The sequence below is a fragment of the Lutra lutra genome, chromosome 4, assembly GCF_902655055.1.
Source record: "Lutra lutra chromosome 4, mLutLut1.2, whole genome shotgun sequence".
NCBI classification, from domain to species: domain Eukaryota; kingdom Metazoa; phylum Chordata; class Mammalia; order Carnivora; family Mustelidae; genus Lutra; species Lutra lutra.
Window position 1 is genome coordinate 88,704,193 of NC_062281.1, and position 13,489 is coordinate 88,717,681.

General features: G+C 43.4%; 1 protein-coding gene across 1 annotated transcript; it reads right to left on the reverse strand.

Annotated features, from left to right (window-relative positions):
* Positions 1-6,160: 6,160 nt before the first annotated feature.
* Positions 6,161-7,947, reverse strand: C4H1orf68 (chromosome 4 C1orf68 homolog). The gene is made up of 2 exons (XM_047727462.1): positions 7,898-7,947; positions 6,161-7,144 (listed from the first exon to the last, which is right to left on the reverse strand). Exon 2 carries the CDS (start codon positions 7,121-7,123, stop codon positions 6,344-6,346), a length of 780 nt encoding a protein of 259 aa, XP_047583418.1. The 5' UTR covers positions 7,124-7,144; positions 7,898-7,947; the 3' UTR covers positions 6,161-6,343.
* Positions 7,948-13,489: the final 5,542 nt, after the last annotated feature.

Here is a 13,489-nt window from a genome sequence, read left to right on the forward strand (position 1 = left end):
TTTAACACTGAGACAGGTTCAATGAACGGTTGATAGTATTTAGCTTGACATTTTTCTATCTGAGAAGTTCATAGAAATTATGCCTCTGAGTTTTCTCTGCTGTTCCCTGGATAATCAGACTGGGTTAAAAAAAAATACAGAAAGTTCCCATAGAATAGACATATAAATAAGGAAGATTAATTTCTTTATTTTATAAGAAAATATTGAGTCCTGGGGCACCTGGGTGGCTCAGTGGATTAAGCCGCTGCCTTCGGCTCAGGTAATGATCTCAGGGTCCTGGGATAGAGTCCCGCATCGGGCTCTCTGCTCAGCAGGGAGCCTGCTTTCCTCTCTCTCTCTCTCTGCCTGCCTCTCCATCTACTTGTGATCTCTCTCTGTCAAATAAATAAATAAAATCTTAAAAAAAAAAAAAGAAAATATTGAGTCCTGCCCTATGCTAGACTCTGGGACATCAATCAGATAAAACCTAATTCCCTCTCCTATAAATCGTCTGTCTAATAGGTTAAGGTGAACACATCTCCCAGCAGTATGTGCATGGGGGTTGGACACAAGGGCTGGCTGCAAGGATCTCTGAAAATATTAATCACTGTCTGCTTTTCTCAGTGCTTTGGAGCCACACATACTCTTCCACCCCTTATCCCTATTGTGGGGAGAGATGCCTGCTACATCATCCACCTGCCCTGTCCCACACACCAACTTGCTAATTGTGCCATCAGCAATCATCAGCAGGGTGGAGATGCTTACACCAGTGACAAGGAATGACATCTGATTGTGACATTTTTCCCAGCTAGCTTCTGTCTTAAGACCTGGCCTAGATTCTCCTTTATTGTCAAGCACTGAATCCCCAGGGAAGAGCTGTTAATCTGGGTGCCCTACTGACTATGTCTCTTTAAGGGAGGCCACCAGTTAGCTATCAAACTTCTACCCCATTTCTATTCTTTTGGAAAGCTCCACTGTCTGAACTTTGAGGAAGAGCCAAAAAATTGGAAGCATAGACTGTCAGGGCTAGAAACAGCCTTTGGTGACTGTTTCATCCAACTTCCTGACTTTATAGACATGGACACTGGGGTTCAAAGGGGTGAAGTGCCTTATTCAGTCTTAGAGAATGTACTATGTTAGAGCTGGCATGAGAACAGAGGTGGAAGAATCTGGTAGACTATAGTCACTTTAAACGTCAGTATAACTTTTCATAATCAGATCCATAAACAAAACCTTCTCTCATTGCATTTTACTTTAGAACTGTAAAATTTCAAACCATGAGAACCCCTTAATAGTTCTCATCTGATATGATTGTCACTCTCTTAGTCAAAGGAGCTTTCAGGTTTACAGACTGAGCCCCTCCAACCACGGACAGGACAATGGCTTCATGGATTTTGCTTGGCGATATTTCAGGCAGTTTTATGAAACAACACCACTCTGGGTGAAGAGATCATACAACTTGTCCAAAGTCATAATATCAATAAATGGGCCTGTCTGTCTCAAAGTTCCCAGTCTGCATAACACCGGCTGTTGCTCCTCCCACACCTGCCAGGCCATTCATCTCATTGCTCAGAGAAGAGAGGCATCACATATAAAGCAACTAGCATTGTGCCCAGCACACAGTAAGCCCTCACTAAATGAAGGACAATTCCTTCTGTCCTTCCTTGTAGATGTCAAGAATAGATCCAAGTCCTTTTTCTTACGGGTATTTAATCATATTAGTTATACATTCAAGACAATACATGTATAATGTATTTCAAAATAAAAACTTAAATATATTTGACTATATGTTTATTTCTTAAATTTGGAAATATTATGAGGCCTATCAATATGTATTAGACTTACTTGTGAATAATTTTGGCATAAACATTTTCCTGAGAGAAAACATTATTAAAAACTAGTCTATACAGGGAAGTGGAATTAGGATTCAAGTCAGTAGAATTTTCTATTCCAGAAAAACTGTGGAAAGCAGACTCTTGAAAGAGCCCAGGAGAGCAGTACCTCAGCACATCCAAGGACACTGTCCCCAATCTCCCAGGGATTTGCTTCATGTTCTGGACTTGCCATTCCCTTTAACTTATTCCCAATAAGTTCTCTATAATTAGTGTAGAGGGACTAGGAGTCTGGAAATCTGGATTAATTTACATAAAAAATGACACATCAAGATTTAACTATAAAAAACAAAACATGGTAGAACTTTTGATTTGCCTTAAAACGTCCTGAAACTGAATATTGTATTCTTTTCTAACCCATCAGTTGTAGAGATGAGAGAACCAGCTGTGAGCAAAGACCACCTGATGCTGGCACTTGAAGGCACCTTTACTCACAGAGTGGCCCAAGCTGTCATATGGTACCTATTCAAGCCAGACCCAGAACTGGGCAGCTACACAGGGCAGGATAGGAAAGAGCCAGATAAATTAATGCTACTAGGTAGTTGTTTTAGATTATCCTTTATATGCTCTAAAAATAGGAATTTTTTTTTAATTGTAAAATTTTTTTATAATCTTTTTTTTTTATTTATTTTCAACATAACAGTATTCATTGTTTTTGTACCACACCCAGTGCTCCATGCAATCTGTGCCCTCTCTAATACCCACCACCTGGTTCCCCCAACCTCCCACCCCCCCGACCTCTTCAAACCCTTCAGATTGTTTTTCAGAGTCCATAGTCTCTCATTGTTCACCTCCCCTTCCAATTTCCCCCAACTCCCTTCTCCTAACTCCCCATGTCCTCCATGCTATTTGTTATGTTCCACAAATAAGTGAAACCATGTAATAATTGACTCTCTCTGAATAGGAATTATTTTTGCAGAGAAAAATAAACTTTAAGAGGCACAAATAATATAGTACATACCACCTGCCTCCCTGAAACCTCACAACAGCTCCCTTTGGCTGAATGGATATCTCCAGCAACACCATCCATCCCCACCCGTAGTAGCACCCATCAGATACTCCTGCCCTTCTGTCTCACTGTGCACTCTCTCCCTTCAGCTCCTTACTCCTGTCAGGCCCCCTCCTCCCACAGAGTCCCAGGCTGTGCTTCTGCCTCTGCCTGGAGAGGCCTTTCTTTGTTGCTCAGTAATTAACTCCTACTCAACCTTGAGATTGATTTGCACTTTCTCAAAGAAGTCCTTTCTGATCTCCCTGAACAGGTAAAATCTGTATATTGCAGGATGTCAGGGCACCCAGTACCCTTCATAGCTGTGCACCTTTACATTTATTTATTGGGTTTTTATTGTTTATTCTCCCTCTTTGCTGTAAACTCCAAAATGGCAGTGATGGAGCCTGGAAGAAAATAGTTGTTCAGCAACTATTTATTAGATGAATTAATGAAAATCAGACACAAAAGTTACTTCCAGACTGGCCAAGCTCACACAGGCTTCTCAGGTTCTGGCGTCTGGCTTCTCAGTATCCTGAGGTCTGTGTAAGGTGGGGGAGTCCAGCACCATGTGTTGGGGTTCTTTTGGAGGTACTCCTAACTACACACCTGGGGTGACTTGAAAGCCTGGATTCCATTGGCTGCTTCTCCTCACATGGACTTTCCTACATATATATCCCTGGCACACAAGCAGTGCTCTTCCAAAGCTCTGGAGTTGTAGAAGGATATTTCTATTCTGCTCCACCTCATGCCTCCAAACTTAGTGCCCTGCTCTTTGGGGATCAGAGACTTTGATTTGCTTTCAACATGACATTAACTTTCTTGGATCTGGGTGGTAGTTATAGAGATGTGTTTGTTGAATGATGAACTTATGATTTGTGTACTTTTCTATACTTTTATATTTCAATATAAAATGTTTAAAATATTTACAAAGAACTTAACAGCAACTCATACAATAATGAGAAAGAGACAGACAGACAAAGTGAGGCAAAAATCAAGAGAAAGAAATACAGAAGGAGAAAAAGAAAGAGAAATCAAAATACATGTCAGAAAGGGCAATAAGGGGTGGTTAAATATATCACTGCTTAGCCACACAACAGAAATGTCAGAAAGCAAACAACAAAGAGAAAAAGATACAATTATATGTCCTAACCAAAACTTGAGTTGAATATTTCAATTAAATTTCAATATTGAGCTGAATATTCACTATTAAATGAAAATAGGTCATCATAGAGCAATCTTCAGGCTATGTAATGGGTTGACATTTACTAATGCATGTGTTTTCTTTCTTCTACATTTCTTTTACTTACGCTCTGTACCAAGAGAATTATGTGTTTGCCTTTTAAGCTTTATAGTCTCTTCTCTCTTCCCTGTACAAAATGAACAGAATGGCATAGAGCTAGACAGCTGGGGGAAAAGGAGAGGTTTTTCTTCCTGGGTGAGTTCCTCTGGAAAGGAGAATCCCAGGATTGTGCAAAGGATAGAGAAAACTAGCAAATCAGCCAAGGAGGCTCAGGCTACACAACCAGAACCAAATTTGGGTCTGCTGGGTTGAGGTGGTGGCAAGGGAGAAGGGGACAAAGAAGCTACACTGTCTAGATGTTAGAGAGGATTTGGGGGCTCTCAGTGAAGGAAACTTGAGCATCTGTGCTCAGGATATGGGAGAATTGAAGAGGAGAGAAAATGGGAATTTTAGAAGTTTATTATGAGTTATAAAATGGATTCCCAACCATACTTTACTGACACATCAGTGCTGGGCTGGGATTTTAGGGTGCTATCCATTCTCTACATATGTTGGACCATGGTGGGGCTAGACAAAGATCTAATCCAAACTCTAATCCAGGGTCATCCCTGGAATAGGATGTGGAATTGGAAATCAAAAAGTAATTTTTGTCTATAAAAGTCATGCAGTTGATCCTTGAACAACATGGATTCGAACTGTGGGTCCAATTATATTTGTTTTTTTTTTTTCAATGAATACAGTATTATAAATGTATTTTCTCTGTCTTATGATTTTCTTAATAATACTTCCTTTTCTCTAGCTCACTTCATTATAAGAATACAGTATAAAATACACATAACATACAAAATATGTGTTAATTGATTATCTTATCAGTAAGGTGAACAGTAGGCTATTAGTAGTTACCTTTCCGGGGAGTCAGAAGTGTGGATTTTAGACTATAGGGGAGATTGGTGCCCCTAACCCCTGCATTATTCAAACATCGACAGTACTATTCGAATGTTTACATAGTTTGTGCTACTTACCTAATTTTTAATTAATAAATATAAAAACATTACATGCCCACATTCATTGCTGAAGGAGCAGCACAGAGACCAACATTGCCAGAGCTACTAGGTGGTACAAGAGGAGATCATGGTGCCCAGTGATCTGGCTGCAGTGAGTTTGGCTGGAGGGATGGAATGTGATTTGGGGGATCATGGGTGACTTAGATGTTCCAAGGCAGCACAGTAGTCCAGATGATACTCCACAAGTGTCCCAGCATAACCCGAGAGAGGTTGCTTAAAAACGAACTCAACTTCCCAGTTCTAGTTGGAATGTTCCTTTACATATTCACCAAACGTGCTGCTGCCTCTGCTCATGCACCAGGGTTTGTGGGATTGTGCTGAAGAGCACTTACCCCCTACTTATTTCCTTTTTGCTGTGTGGGTTTACAGTTTCTAGCTATAAAAACCCACCCCAAACCCCCGGTTATCAAAGTAATGGAGGAGGAAGTGCTAGTGAGGAAACCCAGGACCAGATTCACTCCTAGGGCTGTCTCCCTGGCTAACCTGGGGAATTTCCACCTGCTGAGTGGAAACCACCTGAGGGTGGTTCCCCATGCTTTTCCTCAGGTCTTTCCTCTGGGGCTTCAGGGGACCAAACCCATCAGATGAGCTAATGGAATCCATAGAGCCACTCCCACACAAGCAAGGGGCATCTTCTTAAGGTTCCTGGAGAGATCTGATTTCACAGACCCTTCAACATCCAGGAAGCTGAATCCTGAGTTCACATGCAACAATCATGCTACCATGAGAGCCTAAGCATAGCCAATCCCTCTCCTTACACTCATCAGAGGGCAGGAAAAAGGCATCTTCTGACCCCCCAAATCTCCAGCTAACTTGCATGGGGAAGTTTATTAGGGGCATTCTATAATGGTCCAGAATCCCAGGCTAGGATTATTCCAGCTTGGTCTGCTTATTCATGTCCATGCAGACCTTTCCTCTTGTTGAGATGCAAGAAGAAGAGAGGAAGAGTTTCTGATAGAAAAGTAGAAATATGGACCAAATAGACAGGACACCACTATGAATTGCATTCAGAGCTTTATTCTTGCCAAAGTTTGGGGAGAGCGTTAACTCCAGCAGGTTGCCTTCATAGAGAAGCAAAGTACACAGTGAAGCAATGAGATTCTACATCATTGGGAATATAGGGAAGTGGGTGCCAGAGGCTGGTGAATGTTCCAGAAGGTGGAGCAAGGCTGTTTTGTATTTAACAACAGCAGTCATCATCACGATCACAGCATGCAGGACCTCGGGACCTCATGGGGATAATTCCCAAGCAGCAGCACCCAGAGCCACAGCTACCACAACTGCAGCCCCCACAGCTGCAGCACCCAGAATCTTCGCAGCAGCCAGATGATCCTGAGTTGCAGTCTTGGGGCCGTTGGACCCAGCGTCTCAGGGGACTCACCCCGAAGGTCCGGGGAGCCAGGCAGCAGTAGCTGGTGGAACAGGGTGCAGAGCATGGATCAGTTGCACCGCATGAGGTGGTCAAGCTACTTGCAGGAGCCTGAACATAGTAGGTCTGGCCAGGAGAAGGGCCCTGACCATAGCAAGTCTGGGTCTGGCAGGGGGTTGGGCACTTCACATAGGTTGTCTGGCACAGAGCTGGGCACTTCATGTACGTCTGACAAGGAGCTGGGCATTTCATATAGGTTGTCTGGGATGGAGCTGGGCATTTAACATAGGTCTGAGTCTGGCAAGGAGTTATACATTTCACATAGGTCTGAGTCGGGCATGGAGCTGGGCATTTAACATAGGTCTGAGTCTGGCAAGGAGTTACACATTTCACATAGGTCTGAGTTGGGCATGGAGATGGGCATTTTACATAGGTCTGAGTCTGGCAAGGAGTTACACATTTCACATAGGTTTGGGTCTGGGATGGAGCTGGGCATTTCACAGAGGTACCTTTGGTACTCTGCACAGCTCCCAATCCAGAACCTTTCACACAAGATGGGGGGAACTGTTGCTGCTTCTGCTGATCACACATCTTCCTGTGGTTTTGTAAAATCTGAAAAGAAAGGTCTCATCAGAACTAGAAGGTTTCCAGGGAAACCCTCAGCATCCCATATGAATAGAATGATCTGGATCTGTAAGCAGGAACACTTTTGGGAAGGTCACAGGCACTCAGACCTGACATAGGGTGGACTCAAAGCCAGGGATCTTGCTTGGCTCTTGTGCCTAGTGGAAAATGAAGGGCTGGAAGGAGTGATGTCTGTTTCTACCCAATTCTCCAAGCCTCCTCTTTTCTTACTCACTTTGTTGCCTGTATTACAGATTCTCCTTAGAAAATTATTTCCCCTCATTGCCAGCTCTCTCAGGACTGGCTTTCTTACTCCTTCCTGCCAGGCCAGGCAGTACCCAGGGAAAGCAAGTTCTTGTCAGTAGACCCAGAACCAATGTGAGTGTCAAGTTGAGCCCTACAGAGCATGACAAGTCTGGAGTTTGAGTTTTCACCATTTGCTCTTCAGGCCGGCTGGACTATCACTTCACCACATAAATGGATACATGAGAGGACTGCACAACTACACTCAGGGAGAGAAAGTGTGGTTGTTCTCTGACAACCCCTTCTCACACAGGACCAGCAGCTTGGCTCTAGTTCCATACCTCTGCCTCTCCCCCTCAGACCCCAGCCTCTGCACTTCCCTCCAGCTCTACCCTAGCCCTTCAACGGCCACCCTCATGCCTCATTTTGACCACCTTCAACCCACCCCAATGTCACCTCTCCTTCCTAGTTGTATCCCTAACCCAGGCATAGACTTACCTTCTTCGCTGACAGGAGCAAGACGGGGAGAGGCCAAGGATCTGAGGAGCTGGCCACTAGGAAGGCCTTTTATAGGGTGGCAGTGAGGCAATTTAATGGCATCTGAATGAAGCAGAAGAGATCACGAGGACCAGGGCTGGCACTGCATTGGTGAGATTCCTCCCCAGTATGCCTGGCTCTTCACTCAGAGGCAGGGCATGTCTCTGCTTGACATTGAATTTCCCTGAACACAAGATAAATGATTCCTTTGGCCTTCTTCATGAAACAAGTCAGCCTTCTTTTTCTAGAAGTTATGAGAGTGGAGATGCCTATGAGATCTGTACCTATGAAGCTGTTTCTAGGTCACATGAGTCTTCAAGGACTTTTTCAAAATACAGTTAGCATCTCAATTTTTCATACACTGTGCCAAAAGCTATATTGTGCCTCTCCTCAACCTGAATAGTGAGTTCTTTCTGAGGGGCCCCATGGTGGGTCCTGCTGGTTTGGGTTGCTGGCCCCAGTGGTCTCTGCCTCAGGATGGCAGCAAAGCCCCCCATAAGAACTCCGGATTTGCTCCATGGACTGGCAGGTTATTCTGTTTATTTAGGAAACTGAGTGGGTGCTTAATGATCTCAGAGCTCAGCCTCTATATCTAGGGTGTCTCTCCTCAGTTTATCATGCCCTATATCCCACATCCTCAACTTTACATGCCCCATAACCTCTTCATTCTCACCTTTCTGGACCTCAATACTGGGCCTAGATACCAGCACAGTGGGAATTCCAGCCAAATGAACACTGTGTGATAACAATTGTAAACTCTAACATTTAACTGAATGCTTCATATGTGCCAAACAGTTCATAAGGGGTGTACATTTACAGAAGACCCTGTAACTGAGGCCCTAAAAGATTAAGGAAGTTCCCCATTGTCACAAAGCAATTAGGTAAGAAGCTAGAATTCACATGAATGCAGTCTGCCTTCATAAGCCATGGTCTTTATTGCTACAACATGCCTTTTATTTCTGGACATAACACTGTCCCTGAATATCTGCCTCCTTCCCTTTCTTCAGTGCAGTAAATACAGCAAGAAAAATGGCAATGATATATACTAAGCACATCTTGTGAGGTAGGTTATACTAGCCCTATTTTACAAGGAAACTAAGACCCAGAGGCTTATTTCACCAAGGTAGTCCCATTGGTAGGCAATGGAGTATCACTTGAACCCAGGCCTGTTTATTTACAGAGCCCACACTCTTCTCACTGATCCATGTCAAGTTGCCCAATGCAGAAAGGTATCTTGATCCTGAGCCAAGCCCTAGTTGCAAACTACCACTCCCTCAGATCAGTAGTGCAGGCCCCACTGTGGCCCCATAGCACGTAAGGAAAAAGTGTTTCTACATTTGTCCATAACGGATCCCAATTTCTCCATGACCATAAATCTTAAAGCTTCCAATTTCCTCAACAAAGAAGACAAAACCCCACTAGTCCTCAGACACTTCCCCAGCCCAAGCCAGGTCTTGCAGGGTCTTCCCCTGAGTGGTTTGGAGGAAGCGAGGGGGAGATTCTGCCCCAGACTTGGAAAGTTTCCTGCTTTCCCCCATCATTCCTGTGTTGGGTGGGCTTGTAGCACTCCATAGCTTCATCTGTGAAACCTACCATCTGTGAAAGTGGTGTTAGGTTGTTCCATTACCTATTCTGTGTCCCACCTCAGAGGGCACCCAGGCCTGATGTTTTATGAGAACAATGGGACAAGAATGATCTTTTACTGGGGCCATACATATCACATGGTTAGTTCATCACATTTAGTATCCATAATAGTGTCTTAAATAAGTTTTAAAAACCTGCCAAAGCTCACATAGCTTAAAGTAGTAGACCCGGAATTTGAACCCAAATTTATTCTTCTTTTTTTTTTTCTGCCAAAACAGCTGTTTTTAGTGTTGAAATATAGGATGCTTTAAGAACTATACCTTTTAGCAGACCAACAGTCACAGTTATTAAGAAGTCCTATAACTCAGACATAGGATGGGACAACCCCACTCTCTACAGAAGAAAATGCCATAGAAGGGCAATCATTTTAAGGCACATCAACAAAACAAGAGAGAGAGTTCAAAACACAAATGAAACTCAGCCTAGTTCTGATTCTGTCATTGCCTCATAGTGTGGCCCCCATGCGTTCTGCTATCTCTACGCTTTTTCTCTTGCACCATAAAATAGTCAGTGAAGCCCCTCCTGGCTATGATATTCTATGATTGTAGAGGCTTATCCTACAAAGGAAATGTATTTATACCCTCACTATTCATGGAGTCATTCCCACTAGACCATAATTTCTATGCTTTTATAACTGTGGACACATTCACTGTATATCATCTGGCTCAACTGGAGGACCTGGAGAAAACTAACTAGACCAATGAATGAATGATTGAATGAATGAGTGTGCTTTCCAATGACAGTACACCCTAAACCAACCTCTTTCCTCCATATGGCCAATGCCATCTTACTATTAGCCAATCTGTGCACCTTGAGCCATCCATGAGCTCTGATTGGCTCACTTCCTCCTCTGTGGGGCTAGGCTGTCACTAATGGGTTTAACATCTTCAGGAAGCACTAACATCTCTGGTGAGAGATACAGTTTTCACGAGCCACCAAAACAGGTAGGGGGCTGTGCCCCACCCATTTTATAGGCTGGAAAGTTGAGGTATGGAGAAGTCAGATGACTGGTACAAGTGTGAGGGTGAGTCACAGGGTTATTCCCAAAAGGGCCCACTTATTTCTTTGGACATAAGCACATAGAAAGAGAGACCTATGGATTTATGCAATACTAGTCTTGTAGACTCACAGGGTAATACATAGAGAGAATCATGGATTCACAGAATACAGAAACACAGATTCAGAATTATGGCATCTCTAAGGTAGAGGGGATTAATACATATCATAGGATCTGGCCCCTGCCTTAACACAATGCAATAGCTGATTCATCTGGACTAATGGACTGTTCTTCTTAGGAAGACCTTCTGGTCTTTAAAAGCTCTCTGTAGTCCTCTGGTTAGCTCATTTTAGGACTTACCATTTGGACAGTCAGAAAACATATACTAGATTATTTTAAGGTCCCTAACAATACCAGCATCAATGCATTCTGACACGAATTACATGTTTGAAGTTGTACCTCTGAGTGCATGAACCAAACCAAGATTTCAACTCAATAGTATCCCAACTCTGACCAGGAGACCCAGAGGGGGAAGTACCCAGTTTGACATGTGGCTCCCTGAAGGCAGGGCCCAGGTCTCCTCACATCCTGGGAGCTGTCCTTGATCAGAGACAGTAGGCACTCAAGGTCGAAATCTGGATCCCTCCTTTTTTGTGGAAGAGAAATAGGAGGAAGTGAGAAGCCAGATACCTGGGAGATGGAGGGCATGGGCATATTGGTATCCAATGAGACATCTCACTTCTGTGTCTGAGAAGACACTACAGAATTCCCCTCCTTTAGATCCCATATCTGTGTGTGTCTCTACTCCAAGCTCAGGTCTGAGATTTTGCCAGAGATCCTTTGAACCATTATTCCAGTGACAAGATGGGATTCCTCCTAGATTGTTAGGAGATTATACTGTAGAAACATGGAATGGAGGGCTAGCAAGGGCCTTTCCAAGCACAGAGCTTGGCCCCACTATATTGGGACTGAGGCCCACAGAGGAGGAAAGAAATTTGCTCATGTAGGAGCAAACATTAGACAGGAATTTCTGAATTCCATCCAGGGCACGTTCCATTACAACATGTGGCCACTGAACAGGCTTGCTAGGGAGCACCCTCACCTGGTCTCATCCTTGCCTCCTTTTCTATTTCCCAAACCCACCAAAACTATCACAAGGGGAGCCAATGAAAGTCATCAAAGAATATCATTTATGGAGCAAAGACTGTTTTCACATATGTGAAGGGAGAGTCACAGAGGTTTCCTACTGTGTGCACATGTTGGTCACTGAAATATGAGAACCCCAACTCCAACCTGGATCAGAGTCTGGGCTGTGTCTGGGCCAGAAACACAAGGCAAGACAGCACTAGGACACTCTTAATTACAGAGGCCAGGGAAAATTGTTATCCATATATCGCTCTTTCTCCTGGAATGACCCGTAGGGTTTAGTTTCCTTGAACTTCTGCCAACCCTTCCATGACCCATTTATTCTCTTGCAACATACACAAGGTCACTAGTCCCTTGGGTTTATGTACCACTTTGTAGAGCTATTTAATTGCCGTTGGTCTTAAGGACCACCCCCTGACATTTTCAGTAGCAACTGCCTCTTCTTTGCATTTTAGGATACAAAGGGATTCAGGGAGTTCTGTGTTTCCCTAATATATTACTGCAAAAAGAATCCACTGGATCATAGTCCTTGATAGACCCCGACCTCTCACCTACTCCATCCATTTTTCCAGTGCAAATAGTATGTTTTATCCTTTATCCCAACACCACTCCCCGCCCCCCAGTCTAAGACTTCCACACAAAGGGCCAATTGCTTTTGTCTTTTCCTGTCAAAGAGTATATGGTTCTCCTCACAGGCCTGTCAATTCCTAGTTGTGTGATTTTAGGCAATCTGCTGAACCTTCTGAATCTGTTTCCTCATCTGTAAGATAGAGGTATAATCATCAGATCATGCAACTCTTCTGCTAAAAGCATTCTAATAACTTCTTACACTGTTCATGGTGAAAGCCCAAGTCTTTCCAATGGCTTTCAAAGGGATACACAGACTGGACTCGTGACCCCACCACTCCCTTACTTCCCTGACTTCATGTCCCTCATTGTCTCCCACTCTATCCTTTACACTGGCCTCCTGGCAGTTCATCTAAGGTTCCAGTCACACTCCTGCTTCAGGGAAATTTGTTATTGTTTTGATTCTTCCCCACAAATGTTCCTCTCCCAGATGTCCATGCAGCTAATTTGCTCACCTCCTTCAAGTCTTTGTCCAGTTATGAACTTGGAGGGCTTTGCTGGTGACCCTGTTTAAAATCATAATCCTCATCCACCCGATAGGCTCTGTCCCTCTTCCAAGCTTAATTTTTCTCCATAGAGTTTACAACCAGCAAACACATGACATATTGTAATGTACATGTTTTCTGTTTTCTCACCTTAGAATGTAAAGTCTGTTAGGTAGGAATCTTCATCTCTTTGGTTCACTGGTCAATCCACAGTGCCTTCCTCAAGCACTTGGTGCCCTCAAAATATACTCCTTGGATGAGCAAATAGTATATTTTTCCTTCTTCATTTTCTTTGTCATCTGTGTTTCTTTATTAGGATAAATTAAGTGAGGGAGAAATTTTACCTTTTTTTTTTTCACTTCTGTATTCTTAAGATCTTAAACTATTCTTGGAACATAGGAGGTACTTAATACATGTCCTTTTTTTAAAATATATAAACATATAATGTATTATTAGCCCCAGGGGTACAGGTCTGTGAATTGCCAGGTTTACACACTTACTGGCACTCACCATAGTACATACCCTCCCCAAAGTCCATAACCCCACCACCCTCTCCCTACCCCTCTCCCTCCCCCAGCAACCCTCAGTTTCTTTTCTGAGATTAAGAGTCTTTTATGGTTTATCTCCCTCCTGATCCCATCTTGTTTCATTTAT

Bases quoted from the DNA above. Each gene is read 5' to 3' on its own strand.
- C4H1orf68 (XM_047727462.1), bottom strand. From the start codon at position 7,123: ATGTGTGATCAGCAGAAGCAGCAACAGTTCCCCCCATCTTGTGTGAAA.